Source organism: Martes martes (assembly GCF_963455335.1).
Source record: "Martes martes genome assembly, chromosome: 4".
NCBI lineage: Eukaryota > Metazoa > Chordata > Mammalia > Carnivora > Mustelidae > Martes > Martes martes.
In genome coordinates, this window is record NC_137891.1 from 126,547,474 (window position 1) to 126,575,051 (window position 27,578).

At 37.9% G+C, this 27,578-nt stretch overlaps 1 protein-coding gene across 1 annotated transcript in view; it reads right to left on the reverse strand.

Annotated features, from left to right (window-relative positions):
* The window catches only part of LOC308341681 (uncharacterized protein), a 51,850-nt gene extending 24,805 nt beyond the window's left edge, over positions 1 to 27,045 (reverse strand). Inside the window, exons 1-12 of the mRNA XM_080801685.1 lie at positions 26,913 to 27,045; positions 22,158 to 22,267; positions 18,719 to 19,206; positions 18,153 to 18,201; positions 17,221 to 17,416; positions 16,460 to 16,612; positions 14,219 to 14,390; positions 6,484 to 6,584; positions 6,033 to 6,190; positions 1,865 to 1,929; positions 1,456 to 1,570; positions 754 to 1,220 (exon numbers count right to left, since the gene is read on the reverse strand). Coding sequence (XP_080657811.1) covers positions 754 to 1,220; positions 1,456 to 1,570; positions 1,865 to 1,929; positions 6,033 to 6,190; positions 6,484 to 6,584; positions 14,219 to 14,390; positions 16,460 to 16,612; positions 17,221 to 17,416; positions 18,153 to 18,201; positions 18,719 to 19,196 — 1,954 coding nt within the window. The 5' untranslated portion in view covers positions 19,197 to 19,206; positions 22,158 to 22,267; positions 26,913 to 27,045. The remainder of the gene's footprint in view (positions 1 to 753; positions 1,221 to 1,455; positions 1,571 to 1,864; positions 1,930 to 6,032; positions 6,191 to 6,483; positions 6,585 to 14,218; positions 14,391 to 16,459; positions 16,613 to 17,220; positions 17,417 to 18,152; positions 18,202 to 18,718; positions 19,207 to 22,157; positions 22,268 to 26,912) is intronic.
* Positions 27,046 to 27,578: the final 533 nt, after the last annotated feature.

The following is a 27,578-nucleotide window of genomic DNA, read 5'->3' on the forward strand; positions in this document are numbered from 1 at the left end:
TTAGACATAAATAACTATTTCAGAGATGAAATGTAAATAGCCAATACACATAAACTTGCTAATAATCAGGAATAAGCAAAGAAGAAAATGGGAAACCATCTTTTGACCATCAAATTGCAAATATTCTAAAGTTTGATAATATCAAATATTGGCAAGAAGATAGAGAAAGAGGCATTTCTATAATACTCTTGGGAAAAGTATAAAAGCCTTTGAGATGTGTCTATCAAAGTGCAAATGTAAATCTTTCTTAAACAACAAACCCACTTCCGGGAAGTTACTATATAGAGTATTTTTGTGCACAGTTATATTCACAAATACATTACAAAAGCATTGTTGGTAACAGCAAATATTGGAAACAATGTCCTTTAGCAGAAAAATAAGTAAATTCGTTTTGGTCTTTTAATATAATGGATACAGTGGGAAATTGCAGGATCTAGTACCAGTCAAGAGAAGTTTGAGGTTTGGTTTCATTCCAAAAGAATCTCACAATCTTTAAGTTTGCGGCCTCTTCCCCCTTCCTTCTCCTTCTACCTTCCCTCCCCCTCCCCTACCCCATCCCCCACACAAACACACTCCAGAAAATTCTGTATATTCTACTTTTGACCACGGTTGGGTCTCAGCAAACAAGGTGTGGCCAGGTTTCAGTCTGGGTCACCCAGAGATAAGGACATTCTTTCCTTAAGGAGATGGGTTGCCTCAAATCCTCCAAACATTCAGGAGAGAACTCTATATAAGCCTATTGGTTAAACTTACCTTCACAACGAAAAACTTCACATTCCTCAAAGGAAATAGGTTGATTTTGAGGCAGTCCAAGTTTTTTAGCTGCATCTAAGTTCACAGTCACTTTTTTTTCCTTCAGTTCTAGGAGGAACCCTGAAATATTATTCCATCTTGTACTATATTCATAAAGAAATGTAGATGGTGAGTGTGCTCCTACATCACATTCTGAAATTTCATTCTCTTGAAAGGCAAAAAGGACAATGGGAACTGTGTCATCTCTCTCGTAATTCTCTCTTATATAGGCCCCCCAAACATAACATCCACCATAAATCACCATCAGAGTAGGCCCTTGGCCACAGCATCTCTTAAGAAAACTAAATGCAGAGAATTCATGGACACTAGCTTTATAGAGAAGGGTAAACTGTTTTCCTCCAAAATAGTTCTGCAGCTTCTTTTCTTGCATCGCCGTCAAACAAGTTGCCACTGCCATGCTTCTCAATCTAGCAGAAAATCAAACATACTTTCCATTAAATATTGAAAACCGGGTAACACATATCCGCACGAAGCTTGTATATGTGCCTCTTACGTACTCTACATTACACTTAAGGTGAGTAAAAAGAGGATGAGCAGATAACAGAAAAATTAACTCGTTTTTCATTCTAAAAAATTTTTTTTATTAAAAAAGACTATTATTGGCATGTGGCTAGGAAAAGTGGAAAGCAGCAAGTCATTTACCTGTTTGTAGAACCTCTACAAGGACTGAGGCTGAGTGTGGCTGCTCTGTCTGGACGGCTAAGCAGACTCAGAAATCCACACAGAACGTTCTTCAGCAGCCTCTGGGGTGCAGGCACTCAGAGAAAAGGAAAACGAAACTTAGTAAGGCCCAGCCCACTGGGCAGAGTGCCACCTTCCTCCTGCCTACGAGCGGGGAGAGGAGACAGGAGCTGCTCCAGTTAAATTTACACAGTCGGGTCAAATAAAAACATTAGGAGAATCAAAGAATTGAAGTCAGAGAAACGAAAACCTAACAGCGCACTAGATTTTTAAGCGACTTCTTTAAAGAAAAATTCAATCCGTTTCTGTATGTTGAAATAAAAAAAAAAAAAGTGCTGTCAATTCTAACTCCAGGACACGTGCCTCAAACCATCCACTTCTTTGCTATCAGCTGACTTCCTCTCATCAGGGTCCACTGTTTCCTGCATTGCTTGCCTGGGGGAAGACAGATTTCAGCAAAAAACAACAACAACAACAACAACAACAACAAAAACGCAGATTTCTCACAAGCTGTGCCAGAGGAGCCACGATCCCAAACAGAGAACACTGAGCTAATAACAGAACGCTTTTGGAGATCAGCCAGTGTTAAGGGCCATGTCACCACCATCTGAAAACCTCCCCATGGTCAGGTCCCACTTCTCCCTGACTCAAAGGAGCAGGAGATTTCTTTTTCATTTTGCAGACCGTCTCAAGAACTCAGACTGAAGCGGGAGGATCTAACATCGCTTGGCAAACAGCTGTCAGTTCACTAAGGAAGCCAGGAATCTTCATGTTTGACAAATTACTTGTAACATCAATGGAATAGAAATTTAAAAAAAAAAGGCTTAGCGCCTTAATAATAAAGAAATGAGACATGGAGATGGTAGAAAAGATCACTTGGTAGTCTCTAGTTAGCTCATATTCTTCTAAGATAGAATGGGCATTTAAGGCAGTTTCAAACCTGCCTCCAACCTCCCTACACACGCGAATAATCCATAATTCAGGTAGTCCTTGCTCATAAATTATATCATTTGAATGAACAAGCACCTTCCAGAAATTAATATTCCCAGCTCTCTTTTCCTTGAGCTTTTGGAAGACACCAACCCCCAACATGAGCTCAGGGGTGTGACAGGTCCCTTCTAAAGACCTGTGTTGGAGTGCAACTGCGTGGTTGGGTTGGTTAAGCATCCAAGTCTTGATTTCAGCTTGGGTCATGATCTCAGGGTGGTGAGATCAAGTCCCACATAGGACTTCACATGAGGCATGGATCCCACTTAAGATTCTCTTTCTCACCCTCTCCTTCTGCCCACCCCCCCAACCCCCTGCTCGTGCATGTGTCATCTCGCTCTCTCAAAGAGAAATCAATTGTTTTAAAACTTCGACCATTATATTTACACACCATTATTGAACATAGCTTGTTCTTCTTCATTGCCATCTCCACCCCCATTCCTACAATCTCTACCTACACTTTTGCTGACACTGTTATTCCTGTCCCGGAGTCTGGAACCAGCACAAATCCATTGTGTGAGCTGTGTTGGGAAAGCATGTGGGGGGCAAGCAGCTAGATATTGGCCATAATCCTAATTCTATTGTCTGGCTGCCCCCAGTGGTCTGCATTTTCTCCAACATGACAACAAGATTTTGCAAAGACTTGCAGGTAGTACTCCAGTTTCCACCTTGCTCAGATTGATATAATTGATATAAACAGACTCCTAACTATCCGGAACTGATGGTTGCTAGAGAGGAAGTGGGCAGGGGATGGGTTAAATGGGTGATGGGGACGAGAAAGGCAGTTGTTGTGATATGCACTGGTTGTTTTATGTACGTGATCAATCACTAAATCCTACTCTTAAAACTCAGAGTACACTATGTGTTAACTGGAATTTAAATGAAAACTTGAAATTACTAAACAAATTAAATTAAAATAAAAATAAATAAATAAGACTCAAGAAATTTGTTTCCAGACTTCGTGGGTTACTCAGGAACCAGTGGATTTTAATACCAAATAAATAAATAAAAATCCCCAGAAAAAAAACAAACAGCAAGATATATAAAATTAAGTAAGTTATTTAATGCAATGATTTGATACATGTATATATTGCGAAATAGTTGCCACCATAAGGTTAGTTAACATCCATCACCCATTACCTCAGATAATTACGTTTTTTGCACATGTGATGAGAACATTTAGGATCTACTCTCCTAGCAATTTTCAAGTACATAATACTGCATTGTTAGCCACAGTCACCATGTTATACATTAAATTCCCAGAACATTTTCATCTTGTAACTGGATATTTTTACTCTTCAACCAACATCACCCCATTCCCCTCATTCCTCAGCCCCTGGCAACCACCATTCTACCCTGTTTCTATGAGTTAGGCTTTCCAGGATTTCACATATAAGTGAGATTATGCAGTATTTGTCTTTCTCTGACTTGTTTCCCTTAACCTAATGCCCTCAAGGTCCATCCATGTTGTCTCAAATAGCAAAATTTCCTTCTTTTTTATGGCTGAATAATATTCCAGGGTGTGTGTGTGTATCTGTGTGTGTGTGTGTGTAAATATATATACCAAATTTTCTTTTTTTTTTAAGATTTTATTTATTTGACAGAGAGATACAGCAAACAGCGAGAGAGAGAACATAAGCAGGGGAAGTAGGAAAGGGAGAAGCAGGCTTCCCACTGAGCAAGGAGTCCAATGCAGGGCTCAATCCCAGGACCCTGGGATCACGACCTGAGCTGAAGGCAGACACTTAATAGCTGAGCCACCCAGACTCCCCAGCATACCAAATTTTCTTTATCCATTCCTCTGTCGACAGACACACTTAAGTTAAAAACAGTCACTTTTTTTTTTTTAAAGATTTTATTTATTTATTTGACAGAGAGAGATCACAAGTAGGCAGAGAGGCAGAGAGGCAGGCAGAGAGAGAGGGGGAAGCAGGCTCCCCGCTGAGCAGAGAGCCCAATGCGGGGCTCGATCCCAGGACCCTGAGATCATGAGCCAAAGGCAGAGGCTTAACCCACTGAGCCACCCAGATGCCCCGAAAACAGTCACTTTTTAATGCCACAGCCCACCCCACCCACCCACCACACAAAATCTCTAGTATTCCTAGTTTCACAAAGAAGACAATAATTTTGACTAAAAGTACATTAGATGGCTTTAATATAGATAACTATTGAACCAAAGCATATTCATTTGAAAAATAATAAGAAATTTGGAAAAGAGAATTAGGGTTTTAGGCGGAAAATCTAAAACTTATCTTCTGAAAATCTTTTTTTCTTTACTAATAGTGCTAAGTTCTACAGCTACCCAGAGAAATTTAAAACCATTTGGGGGCATGTGTATAAGATAACCTTCTTATATTTTTTAAAGATTTTATTTATTTACTTATTTATTTGACAGAGATCATAAGTAGGCAGAGAGGCAGGCAGAGAGAGAAGGAAGCAGGCTCCCCGCTGAGCTGAGAGCTTGATGCGGGGCTCGATCCCAACACCCTGGGATCATGACCGGAGCTGAAGGCAGAGGCTTTAATCCACTGAGCCACCCAGGCGCCCCAGATAACTTCTTCTTGACTTGCACTAGTAACCTTATTTGATCACTCTACTTGGGAGACATGGCAGGATGGCTTGAAATTAATTAATGAAAACTTTGGTGGTTTTTTTTTTACAGAAATAACATGTAAGTCCTTAAGAAATATCTGTTCTTTTTAATTAGCTTAAATTCATATCTTCCCCCAAAGATAAGTAAAACATTCTCCCTCCTTCATGTCCATTTCTTCTCTCCAGCATTTCATTCTCTTCCAGTCTTCCCTTCTACAAGAAGAAAAATTTTCAGTACATGTTATCACTCTGGGGAACTTGGGAGGGAGGCATAATGGCGGGCATGCTTGCTCACTATAAGACACTGTGCTAAGTTCTGTGAATACAAAGGTATGTAAAATCTAAACACTGCTTCCTAAAGAACTCACAATTTATTTAGGGAAGTGGATATCCAAGTAACCATTTTTAAATGGTTATTCAATGTATTAGTACTCACATAGAGTTCTAAATAAAGTGCTATAGACAAATAAGTAAGGGGATAGTCCATTTTGCTGGGGACGCTGAGAAAAGTATCCAGAAATTAAAATCCCAAATGGTGGTTTGCATTTCTTGGCCCACCACTGCTCAGGGTTGACCTTTGAGCTTGAGAAAGGACAGATTCTAGAAGAAACCATTAGTTAGATGCTCTCAGGGACTGAAGGCAAAACGTGAGTGAAAGCAGAAGTCATAAGGAGGCTGTCAGCAGACAATGACTCTCATTGAGTCCTGCCAGTCCAGGGTTGGGGCAAGTAATAGAACCAAGACAAATGTCACATGCAGAGCTGGAACATTCCTACAAATTTATCTGAGAGCAAAATAAAAAAGAATAGAAGCAAAGCACATATCCTGACATAGCTATCAGGTCTAGAGCAAGCTAATGGACATCAGTCATCCAGTGAGGTAGAACTGTGGGATTTTCAAAAAGCACCATGCTTTATGAGAGGGACAGAAAGGGGCCAGATCACCTGTTTCCTCAAGGCAAGTCCTCAAAGAAGTCCTCTGTTACCCGTAACATCTGCCTCAGCACAAAGAGGATCTGAGTGTCCTTTACAGGGTCCAGCTCCCACTCTGATGTGTAATTTTCAACCATGAATGTATTATAAATAGGAATATTTAACATTTTGCTGGCATCCATTATCTATGGAAAAATTAATAAGCATAACTGATTTCTGAAAATTGACTGAATTCAAATATAATTCAAGAAAGAAACTGAAAAGCAAAAAAAAGTACTCTTTTGAATATAATTATAATACAAATAATTATTGTTTTAAAGTGGGACATAAACTTGAATTAACAAGGCAATCAATCCATGTCTTCATTTACCTATGAATACATAGTATGAGTGCGTGCACACACACACAGACACACACACACGCGTACACATAATATAACACCATCACAATAATGCCTGGTTAGAAATATATTTTTTACCTGGCTCTGGGAAGTCATAGGTTTATCCATGTTTGAAAAATTGTCTTGAGGAAATTCACTGCAATTAGTTGCTTTAGTAAGCAGGAGTACATAGGCTATACCTATATCAAAGAGATAAATCAGTTATTTTGTATCATAAATAGCAATGTTTCAACAAAGAAATTAAGTATGAGTGAAAGCAGCTCTCCTAAAAAATGAAATATCCCTAGTAAATGTCAATATGAAACCTAAAGTTCTTCTAATAGGAGAAATGATCTTTTTCTTCCAGCAGAGAGATCATTTCTAAATGCAACTAAATTCACACTGCATTGCAATCATCTATTATTCCAAATAGTATGCTTTAAGGTGATCAGGGGGTGAAGGAAGGGAGTGGTTGCTGGACAGTGAGCACTGAAAAAAAAACCCAGAAAGTGAGGAAGGTTATGTGTGAGTATTGGAAAAAGAAAGCACGCTGATTTCACAGATCTGCTAAGAACCTCTTGTCCTCTCCCAGTTGGCTTCTAATCAAATCAAAGTTCTGCTCTACTAAGGAACGCTTCCCCAGGAGAAAAAATAAACCCGAAATTTCCAAATGCCTTCCAAGGATACCCCTGAGAGACTTCTTTATCAGAGCTTTTAGTATTTTCCCCTTACATAAATCTAGTGTTTGTGATCCTTATTCCTACGTGATTGTTTTACCCTCTTCCTTTCATCCAAGTCTCAGAGGAATAACTAGCAAGGTTGGCCAATTAAATAAAACCTGGTTTGTGTAGAAGGCAGTTCTCAATTGACCCATATAATTTCTTTTCAACTTCTGCTAAAATGCAATTCTTCTCTTTCAGAATTAATGCAATGTCTTCTCAGAGGCTCTAAATCAGCCCAGTTAAATGAACAAAGCCATGCTGCCCAGCATGGAGTGTGGCCAGATGTCCTTGAGAAAAAGCATTTCAGACCTCAGCACTTTGTAAATCAGTCTTAGCCCAAATCCACCATCGTTTTAGAGCTGTTACATGCTTATACAGACCGTCCCTGACTTCAGATGGTTCAACTTAAGATTTCTTGACCTAACGATGGTGCAAAAGCACTATGAATTTGGAATAAACCATACTTCCAAATTTGGAATTTTGACCTTTTCTGGGGCTAGCGATACACAGTGTGGTACCTCTCAGTCAGCACGTGACCACAGGGTAAACAACTTATAAACTTACAACCATTCTCTTTCTCATTTTCACTACAGCACTCAATAAATGACATGAGATACTCAACACTTTATTATAAAATAGCTTTGCATTACATGATTTTGCCCAGCTACAGGCTAACGTAAGTGTTCCCAGCATGCTTAAGACAGGCTACACTAAGCGGTAATGTTGGTAGGTTAGGCGCATTAAATGCATTTCCAAGGGAGTGTCTGGGTGGCTCAGTCAGTTGGGTGTCTGCCTTTGGCTCACGTCATGACCCCAGGGTCCTGGGATCGAGCCCCGCATTGGGCTCCTTGCACCACAGGAAGCCTGCTTCTCCCTCTCCCACTGCCCCCTGCTTGTGTTCCCTCTTTCTCTCTGTCTCTCTCTGTCAAATAAATAAATAAAATCTTTAAAAATAAATAAATAAATAAATGCATTTTCAAGTTATAATAAGCCCATTGTAAACTGAAATAGATCTGTGTATGTTTATATACTTAGGTTGAGTACATCTAATGTACTTATTACAATATTTAGATTATAATATTTAAATATTGCAATCTTATAATATTTAGATTCAGAACTTATTCCCATTACACAGGAAACTAAAGTTCAGGGCCCTGAAGTTAACTTTCACAAGATCGTTATGACTATTAAAAAATCTAGATTTACTTCGTCACTAAGACAATCTTCTGCACATTACACTGTGCGGCTTTCTATGTTAAGTGGTATTTCTACTGATATACTAAAGAGGCTCTAGAGTATAAATGACCAAACAATTCTCTTTTTTAAAAGTCTTTTTACCTTTTGACCACCTTCACCCATCACCTATTTCTCCCACCTCCATTTCCCCACATCTGGTAACCACTGATCTGTACTCTGTATCTATGAGTCTTTTTTTTTTTCTTTTAAACATTTCACGTATAGGAGAGCTCATATAGGTGTTCATCTTTCTCTGTCTGACTTACTACACTTACCATAATGCCCTTGAGGTCCACCAGGGTTGTTGCAAAGGGCAAGATTTCATTCTTTTTATGACTCAATAATATTCCTCTGTGTGAGAGTGTGTGTGTGTGTGTGTGTGTGTGTGTGCGTGTACACCCCATCTTCTTTATCCATTGATCCACTGATGGACAGTTAGGTTGTTCTTATATCTTGGCCATTGTAAATAGTGCTGCAATGAACATGGTGAGGGAGTGCATATACTTTTTTGAGTTAGTGTTTTAATTTTCTTCAGATAAGTACCCATATTGTATGGTTGTTTTATTTTTAATTTTTTAAGGAACCTCTGTACTATTTTCATAATGGCCACACCAATTTATGTGCCAACTAATGGTGTACACGCATTACCTTTTTTGCACATCTTCACCAATACTTGTTATTTCTCATCTTCTTTTGATAACAGCTGTTCTAGCAGGTGTGATATGATACCTCACTGTGGTTTTATTATGGTTTCCTTGATGATTAATGATGTTAAGCATCTTTTCAGGTACCTGATGGCCTTCTGTATGTCTTCTTTGGAAAGCTGTTTACTCATTTTCTGCCCATTTTTAATTAGATTGCTTTTATGTTTTGTTTTGTTTTGTTTTTGATGGTATGGATTCTTACATATTTTATTTTTTTAAGATTTATTTATTTATTACAGAGAGAGAGAGAGGTATGGGGAAGGGGCAAAGAATGGAGGGAAAGAGAATCCTGGAGTAGACTCCCTGCTGAGTGCAGAGCCCAACGTGAAGCTCTGTATCCCAGGACCCTGAGATCATGACCTGAGCCAAAATCAAGAGTCAGACGCTTAACTGAGCCACCCAAGCACCCCTTTAAATATTTTAGATACCTATCTCTTATCAGTTATATGATCTGCAAATATTTTTTTCCAGTCAGTAGGCTGCCTTTCTGTTTTGTTGATGGTTTCCTTTGCTGCGCAGAAGCTTTTTAGGTTGCTGCAGTTTCATTTGTTTATTTTTGCTTTTGTTGCTTTTACTTTTAATGTGAGATTCAGTGAATCATCTTCAAGGTCTACGGTGAAGAGCATACCACCTATGTTTTCTTTTATGATTACAGGCCTAACATTCAAGAATTTAATGCATTTTGAGTTCATTTTTGTTTCTGGTGTAAGACGTTGGTTGAGTTTTATTCTTTTGCATGTGGCTGTCTAGTTTTCCCAACACCATTTATTGAAGAGACTCTCTTTCCACACTGTGTATTATTGGTCCCTTTGTCACAAATTAATTGACCAAAATGTGTGGATTTATTTCTGGGTTCTCTATTCTGTTCTCTTGATCTGTTTATCCATTTTTATGTTAATACCATACTTTTAAAATCACTATGATTTTGTAATAGAATTTAAAATCAGGGAGCATGATGCTTCCAGCTTTGTTCTTCTTTCTCAAGATTGCTTTGGCTATTTGGGGTCTTTTGTGGTTCCATACAAATTTTAGGATTATTTGTTCTATTTCTGTAAAAAATGCCATTGGAATTTTGATAAAGATAGCATTGAATCTGTACATGGCTTTGGAGAGTAGGCACACCTTAATATGAATTCTTCTGATCCCTAAGTACAGAATATCTTTCTATTTATTTGTGTCTTTGTCAGTTTCTTGCATTAATGTCTTACAGTTTTTAGTACGCAGGTCTTTCACTTCCTTGGTTAAATTTATTCTTAGATACTCTATTCTTTTTGATGTAATCATTAAAGACTATTTTCTTAATCTCTCTTTTTGCTAGTTCATTATTACAATCATAATATGGCGGTGAGTTCTCTAGCTTTTCTTTTTACTTCATAAATCCTATATTGGCAGCTAGAGAAGTACACCTCTAGGGAAAGCGAACTGGAGCTGATGAAAGGAAAAGGAAAGAAAGGAACAAAAGGGGAAGGGAAAGGGGAAGGGTAGGACTGGGGGGTGGAGAAGGCAGGAAGTCTGTTGTCTCTTGCCAAGCACGAGAAAAAGAGCAACCTAACAAGACAAAAAACTTCCACACAGTAGCAGCACTATCCCAGCCAAACACCATGGAAGAACCTTAGTCGCATCCACAGAAGTGTCACTTCCCTTCTCTATCCTCCATACTCTGCCAGGATAGTATCATAGAAGAAGAGGAGCCAGGACTTTGATACCTGTACTGTGCTAGGTCCCTCTTGATGGTATCAATGGATACTACTTGGGGATTCCGGTCATCCACCCCAGCCATCAGTAATAGGGTGTCCCCTCCCTCTTTACCAGTGTCAGAAGAGGCCAACTCAGTTGAGCATCTGACTCTTGATTTTGGCTTGGGTCATGGTCTCAGGGTCTTCAGATGGAGCCCCGAGTTTGTCTCTGTACTTGGTGTGGAGTCTGCTTGTCCCTTTCCCTCCCCCAACTTGTGCTTTCTCTTTCTCTCTCTCTCAAGTAAATAGAATCTTTTTAAAAAAAGAAAAACAAATAAATAAATAAGATCCAGGGTCTCACAGTATAATACCCCAAATATTAAAGGTATAATCAAGAATCACTTGTCATACCAAAAACCAAGAAAACCTATCTAATCAACACTTGTAGAACATACACATAATTTTCAAGTACCATGGAGCATTTACCAAAACATACTATAGACTAAGCCATAATTTAACTTCAAAACCAATTTAAAGAATTTAAATCAGAGTGTGTCCTTTGACCATAATGGATCAAACTGTAAGTCAATGACAGAATGGTAACAAGAATAACTCCATGCACTTAAAAACTAAACAATACATTCTAAATAATTCATGAGTCCTAAAGGAAGTTTCAAGGGAAATAAAAGATACATTAAACTGGAAGATAATAAAGATATAACATATCAAAAATTGTGTACATAACTAAACAAGTGTTTACAGAAAAACATGTAACATTCAATGTTTATAAGAGAAAAAAGAAGAAGTCCAAAATCAACAATCTAAGTTCCTCCCCTCAAAAATCTAGAAAAAAGAAAGCAAAGTATATCCACATCAAGAAGATGAAAGAAATTAAACAGCAGAAATTAATGAACAAATTGAAAACAGGAAAACAATTTAAAGTATCAATGAAACAAAAACATAGATCCTTGAAAAGATCAATAGAATTGACAAACCTTTAGAAATAGTGACAGAGAAACAAAAGAAAAAACATAAATCACCAACATGATGAAGGACACAGGGGATATCCTTACAGACCCCACAGACAGAAAAGAAATAATGAGGAAATGATACAAACAATTTTACACACATAAATTTGACAACTTAGGTGGAAAAGACGGAACTAAAAATTACAAAACTATCCCAACTCACCTAATATGAAAAAAATTATTTTAATAGCTTGCTAACTATTTTGTACTGTAGTTTTTTGTCGCTACAAAAAAATTTAATGCCCAAAATTTAATTTGTAAATTAAATTTTGGGCATTAAAAATCCTGAAAAGGGGCATCTGGTTGGATCAGTTGGTTAAGCGACTACCTTCGGCTCTGGTCGTGGTCCTGGAGTCCCAGGATCAAGTCTTGTATCTGGCTCACTGTTCAGCAGGGAGTCTGCTTCTCCCTCTGACCTTCTCCCTCTCATACTCTCTCTCTCTCTCTCATTCTCTCTCTCTCAAATACATAAATAAAAAATCTTTAAAAAAAAAAACCTGAAAAATACATCTCCACACTAGATGATTACATTGAAAAACTCTAATAAAGATTTTAAGAGAAATAACACCAATTCTTCACAATCCCTTCAAGAAAATGGAAGAGGAACATTTCCTAACTCATTTTATGAAGCCAGTGTTACTCTGACACCAAAACCTGACAACATCTGGAAAAATAAAAACAAAAACAAAAAAAAACTAAAGCCCAATACCCCTCATAAATATAGATACAAATATTTTTAATAAAACATTATCAATAAGACAGCAAATGCAAATAGAATTATATATCATGATTACATGGGTTTTATTCTAAAGAGACAAGGCTGGTTCAAGATTCAAAAATTAATGTAATCCTCCTTATTAAGAAGACAAAGATCAATTTCATGATTATGTCAAACTGTGGGGAAAAACTATTTGATAAAATTCAACATCCATTCATGAACAAAAACTCTCAGAGAACTAAGAATAGAGAACTTCCTCAAACTAACAAAGAACTGTAAAAAAAAAAAATTAAAAAAAATAAAAACTTATAACTATCTTCGTAATGGTGAAACACTGAATATTCTCCCCCTAAGATCAGAAACACCACAAGGGTATGTGCTCGCACCACTATTAGTCAACATAGTACTGGAACTTCTAGCCAGAACAATATGACAGGAAAAGGAAATAAAAGGCATGCAGATTAAAAAGAAGGAGAAAATTATCCCAGTTTAAAATGGCACACACACACAAAAAAACCCCACCTTTCCTAGAACTAATAAGTGAATTCAGCAAGATCACAAGAGACAAGCTCTGCGTACAAAATTCTATTGTAAATTATGTACCAGCAAGAAGCACCTGGAAACCAAAATTACAAATATGATACCATTTTTTAAAATTAAACACCAAGGTATAAATCTAGTAAAATATGAATAGGACTTGAAAGTTAAAAACTGTGGAGCACTGTTGAAAGAAATCAAAGATCTAAATAAATGGGTAGATATATTATGTTCATGGATTAGAAGAACTCAACAGAGTAAAGATGTCAATTCTCTCAAAATTTATATGTTTTTAATGTAATTACTATCAATATCCAATCAAATTTTTTTTTGTGGAAATAGACAACGTAATTCTAAAATGCCCATAGAGGAGGAATTGAAGATGGCAGCATAAGAAAACTGTGAACTCACCTCCACCTACAGACACAGCTAATTTACAACTACATATGGAATAATTTTCCTCTGAAAAGGACCTGACAACTAGATGAATAACACCTCCGCACATGAAAACAAGAACTGCATCAGAAAGGTATGAGAGGCAGAGACACTGCCTTACCCAGCACCCCACTCCAGATGCAGTGACCCCAAACTCATGTGGGACTCAAAAAATTATGAACTCTTTCTCAAGGGATGAAGAGATTGTGCCTTACATCAGGCATCCCAACCCTGGGGGCTGGCACCAAAAAGACAAGCCCCAAAATGTCTGGTCTTAAAAATCAGTGGGGATTAAGACCAGGAGAATCACAGACCTATGAAGAACAGAGATCCCAATCTTAAAGGGCCCCACGCAAACCCAGTCGCTGAGATCCAGTGAGAAAGCCACAGACTGAAAAGCAGCTAGACTGTAAGTGAGAGAGACCCACTCACTACTTTTAAATCTACACATGTGATTCAACAATACAGAACCACACGCTTGCCTTGTAACAGTGTCATCTTTCTGCGTTTGATCTTCCTGGTCAGGTCACATAACCTGGGGAGGTGACCACCCTATCAAGCCACTGGAAAAGCACATGTGACAAAAACAAAACAAAACAAAACAAAAAAACAAAAAAAAACCATGAATGACCTCTGTCTGCTATTGCCACCAACCAACCCGGGATTCAGGAAACTGGGTGAAAGGTCCATAGGACCTCTCTGAACTCTCCTCACAACCTTCTGTGAATCTGTAATTACTTCAAAAGAGAAGTTTTTTGATAAGGACAATGAGACTCACCACAGCTCAAGACTTCTTTCTGAATTTGTTGGAACTTTGCCACCATCTTAGAGGAGAGATCATTGATAGAGTTGATATCTAAGACATAAGCCACACAGTGAATCCTGTCCTTCAGTGACGGAGAGGCAATGAAGTTAGGATGATTGGGTGTAATTGGTCTACTGGGGTTCAACTGTTATAGAAACATAAGATAACATTTAGAGAGTCTTTGCTGAGTTCTTTAAGACATATTCATGCTTCAAATGTGACTACCACTAACGTCCAAACTGAAACTTTCCTCCCTCTACCCACTCTTCTCCCAGGTTAATTAGAAGTGTCCTTCTATACTTCCTCTCCACTATGAGTGTAATATTATATCTTTCTTATAGAAAAACCACATCATTGCACTGGTGAAAATGAGAATTACACACACTTTACATTATCCATAATGGAAATATTTCAGGAAAGTACAATGTTTAAAAAGCTGATCTCAAATCCCAGTCTCAAGAAAGAAAGAAAGAAAGAAAACTACCATTGCAACCAGTTACACATCATTTAAGATTTCTCTCTAAACATTTCCTGTACTTAAATGGACTAATGGATAGAGAAAAAAAGGAGAGAGAAAAATATATTGAAAATGCATTTTTCGGGGCGCCTGGGTGGCTCAGTGGGTTAAAGCCTCTGCCTTTGGCTCAGGTCATGATCCCAGGGTCCTGGGATCAAGCCCCACATTGGGCTCTCTGCTCAGCAGGGAGTTTGCTTCCTCCTCTCTCTCTGCCTACTTGTGATCTCTGTCTGTCAAATAAATAAATAAAATCTTTAAAAAAAAAATGCATTTTTCAATACTATAGTTTCTTTAATTTTGCAGAAGAAAAATAAATAAAAATGAAACGGAAGAAATACAAAATTTTAAGTTAATATCTCCTTACCACAGAACAGTAATTTTTCTAGGATTAAGAAAATAGATTTAAAAATACAGTAAAGGGGGGGAGGGGTGGCGCCTGAGTGGCTTAGTCAGTTAAGTGGCTGCCTTGGGCTCAGGTCATGCTCCCAGAGTCTTGGAATAGAGCCCTGCTTCAGGCTCCCTGCTCAGTGGGGAGCCTGCTTCTCCCTCTGCCTCTGCCTGCTGCTCCCTCCTTTTCAAATAAATAAATAAAATCTTAAAAAAATAAAAATATAGTAAAGGGCTACATTCATTATTTTTTTCCCATATTTTTCAATGTTGGACTGAATTGATTCCTCTCTGTTGTAAAAAATGAAGATTTTCATAGGCTCACAATATCTCCCATTTCTCTGCTCTGTTTCACCTCCCTGTATCTTATGTCTCCTTAGATTGTGAAGATAAAAATTACGTTCTTAGTCAACCCTGTGTTTCCAGTAAGCAGCATAGCATCTGGCACAAATTAGGTTTTTAATCATGTTTTTTTAAAATGTATGAGTACATAGTTAAGGTTTCCAATCAAGCACAACAGAAGTCACTGTTCAGAGACTGTATTATACCCAATGCCTAAAAGAAAAGTGATAATAATGGTTGACCTTTTGAGAATGAAAAGTATATCATCTCATTTATCTTCTCGGGCACCCTATGAAATGGGCATTATGATCACCTACAGTTCACACATAAAAAAGTAAGACTTACATAGACAAGTATGTAACTTGCTTATGGGTACACCATCCAACTAGTGGCAGAGCCAACCTTTGGACGTAGGTAATTAGGTAGCATTTAAGTAGTGAAATCTAAGTACTTACAGTATAATAATAACACACGTCAACAAAAAGTGGTTAATTGTTCCAAGATTTTGTCTAATTGATCAAAAAAGTGCATGAGATTAAAATATAACTTTCCTATTTTACAATAAAGAATGATATAAACACAATCTCCTCCTGTCCTTTTGATGGAATCTGTATGAGTATTTCGGCTGCATTTCTTTTCTGTTCTTTCTCTCTTTTTTTTTTCTTTTGAGATCACCTTTTTTTTTTTTAAGTTATCGCCACACCCAGTGTGGTTCGAACTCATGGCCCAGACTCAAGAGTCACAAGTTCTACGGACAGAGCCAGCCATGCACCCCAGGCTTCCTTTCTTAATGCTCAAGAAAATAAGTTACTCTATTTTACTTATTTGAGTACTTATTTAAAGTAGAGTAGTGTCGGTTGATGTCGAAAATACCTTATGACAGTTGAAACTGCCTTATGGGGTAAAAATTTCACAAAAACAATTGATGAAACTGATTTTAAACGTTTTAGAGATTGGAGAGTTCTTACCTGGTATCTGTCTGGCACGCAGCCTTTTAAGATGTAGGGTATGTCATCCATGCACAATCCTATTCCTTCTTTCTCATGGAGGCCCATGGAGTCACACAACCTAAATGGCAGGTATTTGCCACCTCCCCCATCTTTAATAGGATATATCCTATACTATAAAACAAAGTATATCAAAGGTAAAAATTCATTCTTCCACTAGCATTCAAGACATGACAATAGGAAGAACAGAGAGTGGTTAATATTTTAACACTGTGGTCTTCAAACATTTTGGTCTCAGGATCACCTGACACTCTTAAAAATTATTGAGAATCTCAAAGGTATTTTATCTATGTAGGTTATATCTATTGACATTTAACATAATAAAAATTTTAGACAGAAAAAAAATTAAATATTTTTTAATCATTTTAAAATACAATTATGAATCTACATTACAATGTTAAGCTAAAGGACATTTTTATGAAAAAAAATTATTTCCCCCCAAAAATTATCAATTGCAATTCTTTTTTTTTTTACAAGTACCAAAAAGCATTCTTCGAATTACTGCTTCTTGCATGCATAAAAATGGAAAGCCTCTCAGTGAAACACAACTCAATGGAGGGAATTCTGAATCAACTTTTGCTCCTTTTTTATATTTGATTTAGCATTTAATTGCTTGGATCAGGAGGAGGTTAATGTTCTAAGAGAAAGTGGTGAAGAAACGAACAAACCTGAAAATTATAATCAATAAAACAAAATCCTCAGGAAATCCTTAAATCACTTACCTGTTCAGTAATGCTGGTGACATCAGACCCCACTGTGGCTTGGCGAGTCAGACGGCCTTGGAAAACAGACTTCACTGAATTGATAAAACTAGACTTTCCAGACCCAACTGGACCCAGCAAGAGAATACGAATCTCTGAAACAAAGTCTACACAGGGCTTATAGGTTCTGAGTTCGACTAGAAGTGAATTTCTGTGCCTGTCAAATAACAAACAATACTTAAAGACAAGAGCCAAACTTTCACAGGAACAGTACAATTCTGCTGCTTCTTTCCTTCCCTTTACAAGTATGTTTCCATTACTTATTATCTTGGCATTAACATCTATCATGTGATTTGAAATGGTCTAAAGTTAATGCATTTTGTGCTTGAAGACAATGCGTTTATCTATATCCAAATAAAGAAACATTAAACAGCAACCAAATCACTGTTTAAAACTATGAGCCTTAGACCACACAGATCTAACAAATTTCAACAACCCTGAAGATGAGCATTATTTCAGTAATAATATTATATTAAGGAGAAATAAAATATATGCAATGCAGATATTTATCTATAGACTGGGGAAAGAACGCTTTGTTTTCAAAACTTAGGGAAACTCCCCCAAAACCTTTATATCCAGGGAAAGCCTTCACAGGAATTATCTGAAACAGACCTCTAGACTTTTCTGTCTGGAGGACTTTGAATCTAGCAAGTCCAATGTGAAACATAAAGCCAAACTATCACCAGGTAGATTATTTTAAAGGTTCACGATTGGTAGTGATTTTGTCCCTGTTGTTGCCGGAAATTGCCTTGAACATATTATAAAATAACATTATAACTCATTTTTTATCACTCCAAGTTATATGGTCTTTATTTTACTCGTTCATTTCCAACACCATTTATAGATGTGTCCTAAATAAAATAAGTAACAGATAATCCAAGAACCTAACTTACTTGGTGGCTCCTGTTATCTTGCTTATGTAGTTTCTATCATCCCCAATTCCTGTAGGAAAGAAACAGCATAATAAGCTTTTTAACTTGCCCAGCTAAATGTGCCCCAGTGTGCCTTCCGAGTGGGGCGGAGAGTCTGCTTACACAAACCAGGGCTGGGCTGTCCAGTTAGGAGCTAGAGTTGGCAACATCACAAGAAGAGAAGGGGAAATCAACCTCCCTGCACAGTAACTGGTTCTGGAAACTCTCACCTAACTACACCTGGAGATCTTACAGCTGACCCAAAAGCCGTCATTGTGCCAACATAAACCCCGCCCTCGCTGGCTCTCCCTCTCCAGTTCTCCACTCCTACTTCTCAGCTTGCTTTGCTCAAAGCTGCCTGTACATTCTAAGCAACACCTCACAACCTTCACGCTCCCTAGGTTTCATTTTGAAGTTTATGAATGAGAAAGCCGATGGCATGAAATCTGACTTTCCTCTCATTTGTCCTTGTTCCTGCAGCTCAGTTATGACCCATGAACACAAAGAGAGACTAGAATCAGAATGTACGATTATCTAATTTAACATACCTTCAACGTGAAAAACTTCACATTCCGAATACTTGTTGCCAGAACGAATATATATGCCTAAAGTACTCCTTAGTGAATCAACCATAGAAAAGCTGCTTTCACTTGGATGTACAGAAAACACCTCTTGGCCAGAAGAATAACACACCAGTCGTCCAGAATTAATTTTTGTTTCTGTTTCTAAAACTGCAGTTTTCATCACAGTTACATTATTCTTTTGAATCAAAAAATAGAAGGAGGGATTGGCCCTTTTTAAATTGTCACACGCTTCAGGATGATCCCCAAGCATAAAGACCCCAAGAACAGTGTTACCAATGTAAATTATTGTTACAGTAGGTCCCTGACGAGTGCACTTATTATTCATACTATGAATGTCACTGCCATGGACACTAGACTTATAAAGAAGTCTCAAGGACACGTTCCCAAGCATCTTCTCCAGACTCTTCTCCTCACTCCATGTCAATCTGGTTACCACTCTCATTGTTCTGTATCTGATAGAAAAACAATAATAAGTTGAGAGGCTAGTTAGTATATCACAATGGTTTAAAGCACAGATTTCTGCTTCTAGCTCCAACACATTATTTTTTTCCCTCTGGCCCAATTAAAACATGTTATTTGGACCACAAGGCAAAAAAAAAAAAAAAAAAGTGTATGCGTGTATATATACATATATATCTATATCTATATCTATATCTATAGGGTATATCCTATATATATCCTACTGTTTTCCATTCCTCTCTCTCTCTATGTGTATATGTGTGTATATACATAGATATATGTATGTATACATACACAGATATATGTATACATATGTACATATACATATGTGTATATGTACATATAAATAGATATATGTATACATATATATACATAGATATATGTATATATATTTCTCTCTGTGTGTATGCGTGCATATATACATAGATAAACGTATACATATACATGCACGTATACATATATCTATGTATAAACGCACACATATACATTAATAACACATATACATGTATGTATATGTATACCTATGTATATATGCACGCATACACATAGAGAGAGAAAGAGAAATGCAAAACAGTAGGTACCTATGAAAAAAATAGATAATTTAGAAGTAAAAAATCATTATATTTTTTAAAATCAGTAGACAAATGGAAACCTAGATAAAGGACATAGTAAAATTAATAAATTAGAACAGCGATCAGCAAAATTTTTTCTTAATGACAGAGAGTAAATATTTTAGGCTTTGTGGGCCATGCGGTCTCTGCCATAATTACTCAACTTTGCCAATGTGACACAAAAATGGAGACAACATGTAAACAAATGGGTATGACTGTGTTCCAATAAAGCCTTTTTTATCAAAACAGGTGGGTGTCACACAGGCTATAGTTGGCCAACCCATGAAGTAGAAGGTAGGAGAAAGGAATTTTTACAGAAAACAGTTCCCAAAGAAAGAAACTGACCTATGAAAGGAGTTAACAGACATCGAGGTCCTACAGCAGCAGAATAAACCATGGGCCATCATACCAATTCTTTCAATGAGAAAAATGAGAACACAGGGTAAACTGTGAATACATATATTTGAAAGCACTAGAGGGCTAAGATTGGGAAAAGAAGTGAACACAGAGAGGTAAGCCTGGCATTGGGGAGCGCATTTCCATGAGGACTATCTGTTAGCTTTAGACGAGGTGCCAGAGATGCTGAGATGTTGGGCAAAACTGCTGCTAGACTCCCAGAGCTAGGGCAATAGAGTGCAACAAAGAGGCCTTGGCATCCCTCCTCTCAGGCCACGGGCAAGTAGTTTTTTGTTTTTTGTTTTTTTCAATGTATTTGTCTATAGGAGAGAGGGAGAGTGAGCGAGCCTGAGAGAGGACAGGAGCGAGGAGGAGGAGCAGAGGGGGAAGGAGAAGCAGACACCCCCCCCTCCAGGGAGCAGGGAGCCTGACAACTTGGGGCCCTGGTGAGAGGGCTTGATCCCAGGACGCCAGAATCATGAGCTGAGCTGAAGGCAGTTACTTAACTGACTGAGACACCCAGGCGCCCCGTGAGCAAGGATTCTGAAGAGCTACAGGGAAGAAGGAAGGGTGGACTGGAAATGGACAGACTCAACTCCATCTCCTAAGTAATTTCAGTCTACAGTTGGATTAGTATAAATGAAGATTTCTTATGCCCCCAACAGCATGGTAGATGCAAAGCAGATCTTGTCTAGATTAAGAGAACATCTTCGTAGCTTCCATTTTTTTTATATTCAGCGACTCACATTCATCATAAACACAAGAGAGGAAATGGAATAACAGGATAGAAAAACCAAGAGAAAAAGCAGAACACAGAAATAAACCCATACTGTTTATTAATTGGTTTTGTTTTTTAGATTCCACAGGTAAGAGAAATCAGATGGCATTTTTCTTTCTGACTTATTTCACTTATCATAATCCCCTCTAGATCTATCCATGTCCCAAATGACAAGATCTCATCCTTTTGTATAGCTGACTAATATTACTCTGTGTGTGTGTGTGTGTGTGTGTGTGTGTGTGTGTGTGTGTATCTCACATCTAGTGGAAAAACTGTGTCTAATGAAAAAGCAGTCAAAGTATATGAAGAAGACATTCACAGACGAGGTAATTCAAACAAGCTATAAACATACAAAAGTGTTCAATCATTCTACAAATGAAGAAGTGTAAATTAAACAATGAGATATTATTTCACATCAAACAAAAGTCCAGCAATACCAAGTTGACCCAGACATAGAGATAATATTCACATTATTTTGAGAGACACACATCACTTTGGGGGAGCAAGTCCGCTCATAGCAGCATTGTTTAGGGTGACATTAGAATATTGCATGGACAAATTTTGTCATACTCACACAATGAAATACTAGAGAGCACTGAAGTGACTAAACTAGACCTATTTGTATCAACATTGTTAAAGCTCAAAAAAATAATCTTGAGTGGAAAAAAGCAATGAGAATCATACACTTAGTATGATATTTAAATAAACTGTTAACACAAAGGAATACTAGAGCTTGTGTTTAGATACATATGTCCATACATCAAAAGCACCAGAAACCAGCAAAACAATAATTTATCCCAAAGTCTGGATAATATTTCCCTCAGGGAAGGAAGGGAAGAGAAAGGAATGGAGGAGAGATTCACAGGTAACTTCAACATTGCTTGTAAGGCTTTTATTTTTCCAGGGTAAAAAACTATTCTAATTTGATAAAGCAAATCATTTTTAAAAATCTGATAGAACTGCGTGAGATTACATTGGAGTTTACTTACATTCTGGAGTCCCCTGTGTTTGAAATGTTCATTAAAAACAAAACAAATTCAAGAGGAAATTACGATCATTAGCATCAATTTTCCTCTGAAGTTCTTTTTCCAAAAAAAGGCAAACAGGCAATTTTCTTTACACACAGCAGGAAAACATCGGATAGCAAAAAGCCACTTACCTGTTTTTTAAGAGTTGGAGGGAGCTTACATGTAGCGTGAGCTGCTCTGTTTCATGTATCCAGCAGCCCCAGTTTGGAGACAGAAAGGTTCTGCGGAGACCTGTAGCTTCCTGTTTGAGAAAAAGGAAAGTGAAACTCAAAGCAGCAGTCAGCAGGCAGCTTGTGATTTGTCCTTAAGTTTCTTTTTCCTTGCTAGAAACAAAGAGACAGAGACAACGAAAAGGCAAAAGAAAAAAAAAAATTATTTCTGCCAAACACATGAGAAAGATCTTGGTCCCCTCTGTAGCCCACATGGAGGCATGCAAGAAATGGCAATTAATAAAGAACTGCCCTAAAACCAACAGCTAACATTCTGTACATTTAACTGTGGACTAGACACTGTGCCACTGCATTCATTTTCCTAGTTTCTTCTTGAAACAATCTCATACACTAATCACTCATAGTATCTTTATTTCTCAAAGTATGCAAGCAAAACTTAAGGACATGAGGTGACTTTGCCCAAATTAATTCCGCGAGCAGAGCGGTAGCCCTCGCTGGTATTTGAAACCAAGTCTTCCTGTGCGGGAACAAACAGATGAGGATTGGACTTTTCCTGAATTCATTTCTAAGGCAGTGCACAGCCTTGTTTCCCATTTACACATTCAGTCATTCAGCACTGGTTTCGAACCTGGGGAAGGATAATGCTGAGTAAGATGAAAACACCACCCTCACATCGCGTGCCATGTGCTCAGGGAGGCGGTCAGGTACACAGTTATATCCGTGCCCTACGTGCTACAAAAGGGGTAAAAACCAGATCCCCTGGGGACCAGGATGACAGTGGACTCACCCAGTCTTAAGGCACTAGTAAAAGCTAGCAAATTAAAATTTAGACTAAGGCATGAATTGTAGGGCAGGAAGAAATTTCCTTCTGCCATCCAAGGTTTTTCCAGCTGGTCTAGGAATTCAACTGGCGTGAGATGGATTAACAAAAGGAAAAAACAAAGTTTTAGGATATGTGCATGGAGGCCCAATAATAAAATTGAGACCTAATGAAATGACAAAGGCAGGCAGTTTTTATACAATTTAGACAAAGAAACCATAAATTTGTGAGAACTTGGCAGGATAAAGAAAAGAGATGGTTGGGAACTTTCATTAGTAAGGAATTCTAAGTAGAATCTATACTGAGCTAGCTATAGATTGGTACACACACACACACACACTGAGGTTTATTTTTACTGCTTTCTTGGCTTTAAAGTCCCTCTCTTTGGTGATAAGGATATCTTTTTACTTCTTAGTACAGGGAAGATACTTTTCATGTAAGAGATATATTTCCTCCTTTCTGGGGGTCCGAGAAGGGTCTAAGTGTCTTTGCACCGACTGTTTCCCAAGTAGCCTCAATTCAAAATAATCAATATGTCATTGTGGTACATTTGAAGGCAGCCCACCTTGGCCCCTACAACGTGCAAGGAAGACATGAAGCAAGAGAGAGCACAGTGTCATCAGGGACCTCCAAGGATTTTAGCCTGCTGGCACGGATTGACAGCATCAAACTGGCAAGTAATGACCCTAGGGAAGTGATTAGGTTTTTAAAAGTCTTTATTTAAGTTGGATTTTATCATGAAGACAATACGAAGACTCTAAAAGCAGGAGAATGGCATCATCAAAATTCAAAGTCTTAGGAAGAAGAGTTAGTTTTTTCCTGCTTTGTAACAAATATCATGAATCTAGAGGCTTTAAAACAACTCACATTTATTACAACATAGTTTCTGTGGATCAAGAAACCCAACATGGTTCAAAAGAATTTTTTGCTCAGGGTGCCTCCCTCAAGGCATTGGCCAACAGTGATCCCATCTTTCTCTGGGAAAGAACCTGATACAAAGCTCAGGTTGTTAGCAGAATTTAATTCTTTGCAAGGGTAAGACTGAGGTCCCCTTTTTTTGCTGATTGTCAACCCGAAGCTACTCTCAGCTCCTGGAGGTTGCTCCCAGTTTCTTGACAATGGCCTTTGCACTCATCTTATACAACATGGCAGCAACAGAATCCTCCAAAGTCAGCAGCAGAATCTTCTCTGTGTCAGTCTCCTTCATGCTTTGAGTCTCTGCCTTCAGAAAGCATCCCTTTCTTTTAAGGGCTTGTCTAATTTTTTCAAGACCACTGAAGACAATCACTTTCTTAAAGACAATAAATGAATTACGGAAATGATACCCCATCATTTTTAGATCTCTGCCGCACTCCAGGGGAAGGAGTTGTACAAGGAGGTAGGCCATTGGGAGGCCGTGATAGATTTCTGACTATAACAAAGGACAAGACTAGAATCAAAGCAATTAATTTTTAGCCTTTTGCATTTACTCGTTAATTCATTCATCCATTCATCCATCCATTCTTTCTTCTCTTAATAAAAAATATATTGAGCACCAATATACCACACTCTGTGCTAAACTCTGGGGACATAAACACAGATTCTACCCTCATAAAACCAACCCGGAATGAAATTAGGTGAGGCACTGCATGAACCTAAGAATAAGATCAGGTGCAATAAAGAATTTAAGGGAAACACATAATAATCTTCTGGTTCTTTTTAAAGTATTTTTAGTTATTAGGCCATGGGCAACAGAAAATGAAAAAGCCACCTTCACAGAAAAACCACAGGATGAACGGATGTCATCTTTGCTGGATTAGGAGGTAACATGGCCATCTTTTTTGAGGCACTAGAGTACGTACAACAGCTGCCGTGTATACCTTTCATCAGTTAAAAAATATATTTTTTAAAAACCACATATATAAAAATAAATTGATACTTTCACTAAGTTTTGAGACTGCTATTTATTTATAAGGAAACAAATCTCCTTAAGAAGTATATAAAGGCTGTTTAAAGAGAAAGAAATGGAAGATGGAGAACTATGAAGAGAGGATATTCCCATCCCTCAAGTCTGAGGTTGGTGGGATTAATGAGTAGTTGAAATCATTCCAGGGCCTCCCTGGAGTAGAGCCCTAAATCCTACACTCCAGCCCTCAAAAACTGAATGGTTAAAGTTTTTTTGTCACTTGAGATATTCCTGGAGCTGAATAAGGGAACCACCTCTCAAAGCAGTGAGCATCACCCACATTGTGTGGCGAGTCGGGAAGACCAGGGAGCTAGAGCTACCTCACCTGAGAGACATCAAAACAAGGCTCTACCTTCTCTCTCCTTCTTCATGCTCCCTGTTCTTCTGCAGCCTCTTCCCGGTCCAAACCTGGGGTCATTTATTTCCCAGTATTGTCTTGCCTTGAAGATTTCATTTCCTTCCATCCAGTTGGTTTCCCATCTCATAGTTCCTTCTTTTTTTATTTCTGCCTTCTCAATATTTTTCCTTCCTTGGCCCTCTCCTTCCTCCTCTGTAGTTTCTCCCACCTCTGCTTGCCATACCCTAGCTGCTCGATTTACGTCAAAAATGAATTAAACAAAATAGATGAGTGACAACTTAGGAGTCCTGAAGATGAAAGAGGAGACCGGTAATAGCCGTTGTGACACAATCTATTTTTCTGAAAGGAGGTAGAGCATATTTAAAGAAAAGTGTCTCTTTGAGAAAATAAAAATAATAAAAATGAACATTTTCCTTATGGTGAAATCATTCCCTTTCCTTATGATTAAACATTTACTTTGTCATTTATTGATTACATATTATTCTGTATTAGAGATCGAAAGTGAACTGACTTAAACTCAGACTCGGTCTCAGGAAGAACAGCTAACAACAATGACAGGTTCATTGTCATAACACAGGGTGTTTTTACATTGAAAAAGCAATGTAATTTGGCATAATAATAAACAAAAAAGATAAAAATAATATGATAATATCGATTCAAGTGTTAAACACTTAAACTTTGATACCCACCCATTATATTAAAAAAGAGCCTTAGGGCACCCAGGTGGCTCAGTTGGTTGAGCATTGGACTCTCGATTTCTGCAGGGGTCATGATCTCAGGGTTGTGCGACTGAGTAAACCCCGCCCCCCCATCAGGCTCTGCACTGAGTGTGGAGCCTGCTTAGGATTCTCTCTCGTGCTCTCTCCCTCTCTAAAAATAAAAAGTTTTTTTTTTAATTTTTAAAAACCTTAACTTTGAATACAATGGACTTTCCTTAATCCAATAGAGTGTCTGGTAATAAGCAAACAAAGATAGCATGCACCATATTTAATGGTGTAATACTGAACCATTTTTCCAAAAACAAGACTTTATTACCAGCTCTAGTCAATATTGTACTGAAAGTTAGACATGCAGTAAGTCAAGATACAGGAATAAAAAGTATAAGAATTAGAAAGGAAAAAATAAAGCCAGTTATTTGCATAAGCATGACTTTATATGTGAAAAATAAGGAAGATTATATATACCATAAGCATTCATATGTAAATTTAGCAAGCTCAGTGGATAAAAGGTAAATTGCCAGAAATCTATTAGATTCCTATAAGAACAACAGCAAAATTAATAATAAAATAGATGAAATAAAAGATACATGAAAAATTTAGGAATAAATGTATCATGTGACTTACAAGAATAGAACTAACAGAAAAACATACCATGTTCACATATTGGAAGACATTATTATAAAGATACTGTATCAGCCTGGATACAATCAGGAGAAAGAAACCACACAGCAGGATCTGGGAAAGTTTAATTTAAAGAACTATTTACAGTAACAGCATATGGTAGTGATGAGGGATTAGCTAGAGGTAAACAAACAAACAAACAAACAAACACTATAGTAAAGAGCAGATGTCAGGATCTCAGGAATGATCTTACCCTTAGGGTGAAATAAATACAGAGGAAGATGTCCCAGCAGGTGTACGAGCAAGACCTGGTTATGGCGTTGTCTCACTAAATGGCAAATTAGTGTCTGTGGTGCAGAAGGGAAAATGGCTGGAAATTCACCCCCTCGGGTGCTAAGCAAAGCCACAGCGAGAGGTGTCTCACTGGAGTCACCCGGCTGCAAAACCGCTCAAGGGTGGATCCTGGGGAACGCGGCGGCCTGGTGGTGCTGCTGGCCCCCATGCCCCAGAGGGGCCCGTCATTGAAATGGCTGTGCGTGCTGCAGGAGCTGGACCCTGAAAAAGCCCCACGTTTCAGAACCTGCAGAACCAGGAAGCAGAACCCGTCTCCTGCAACGACTCTCCAGTGCCCTCTACTGACAGAACGGAACCGGGAGCCGGAACATTTAAAGGGACCGTTTCCATCTCAGAGACTCCACAATAAAGGATAAATTTGGAACTAAGAGGCAATAAACTGATAACTGGAACAGAGGAACAGAAAAACTTGAGGACTCACTATTACAAAACTATTGTAAAACCATCATAAACACGACAATGGGTAATTGATGAAAGAGAGACAAAAGGACCAATTGCACAGATAGAGTCCAGAGACAGACTCATATATATATATATATATATATATATATATATATATATATAT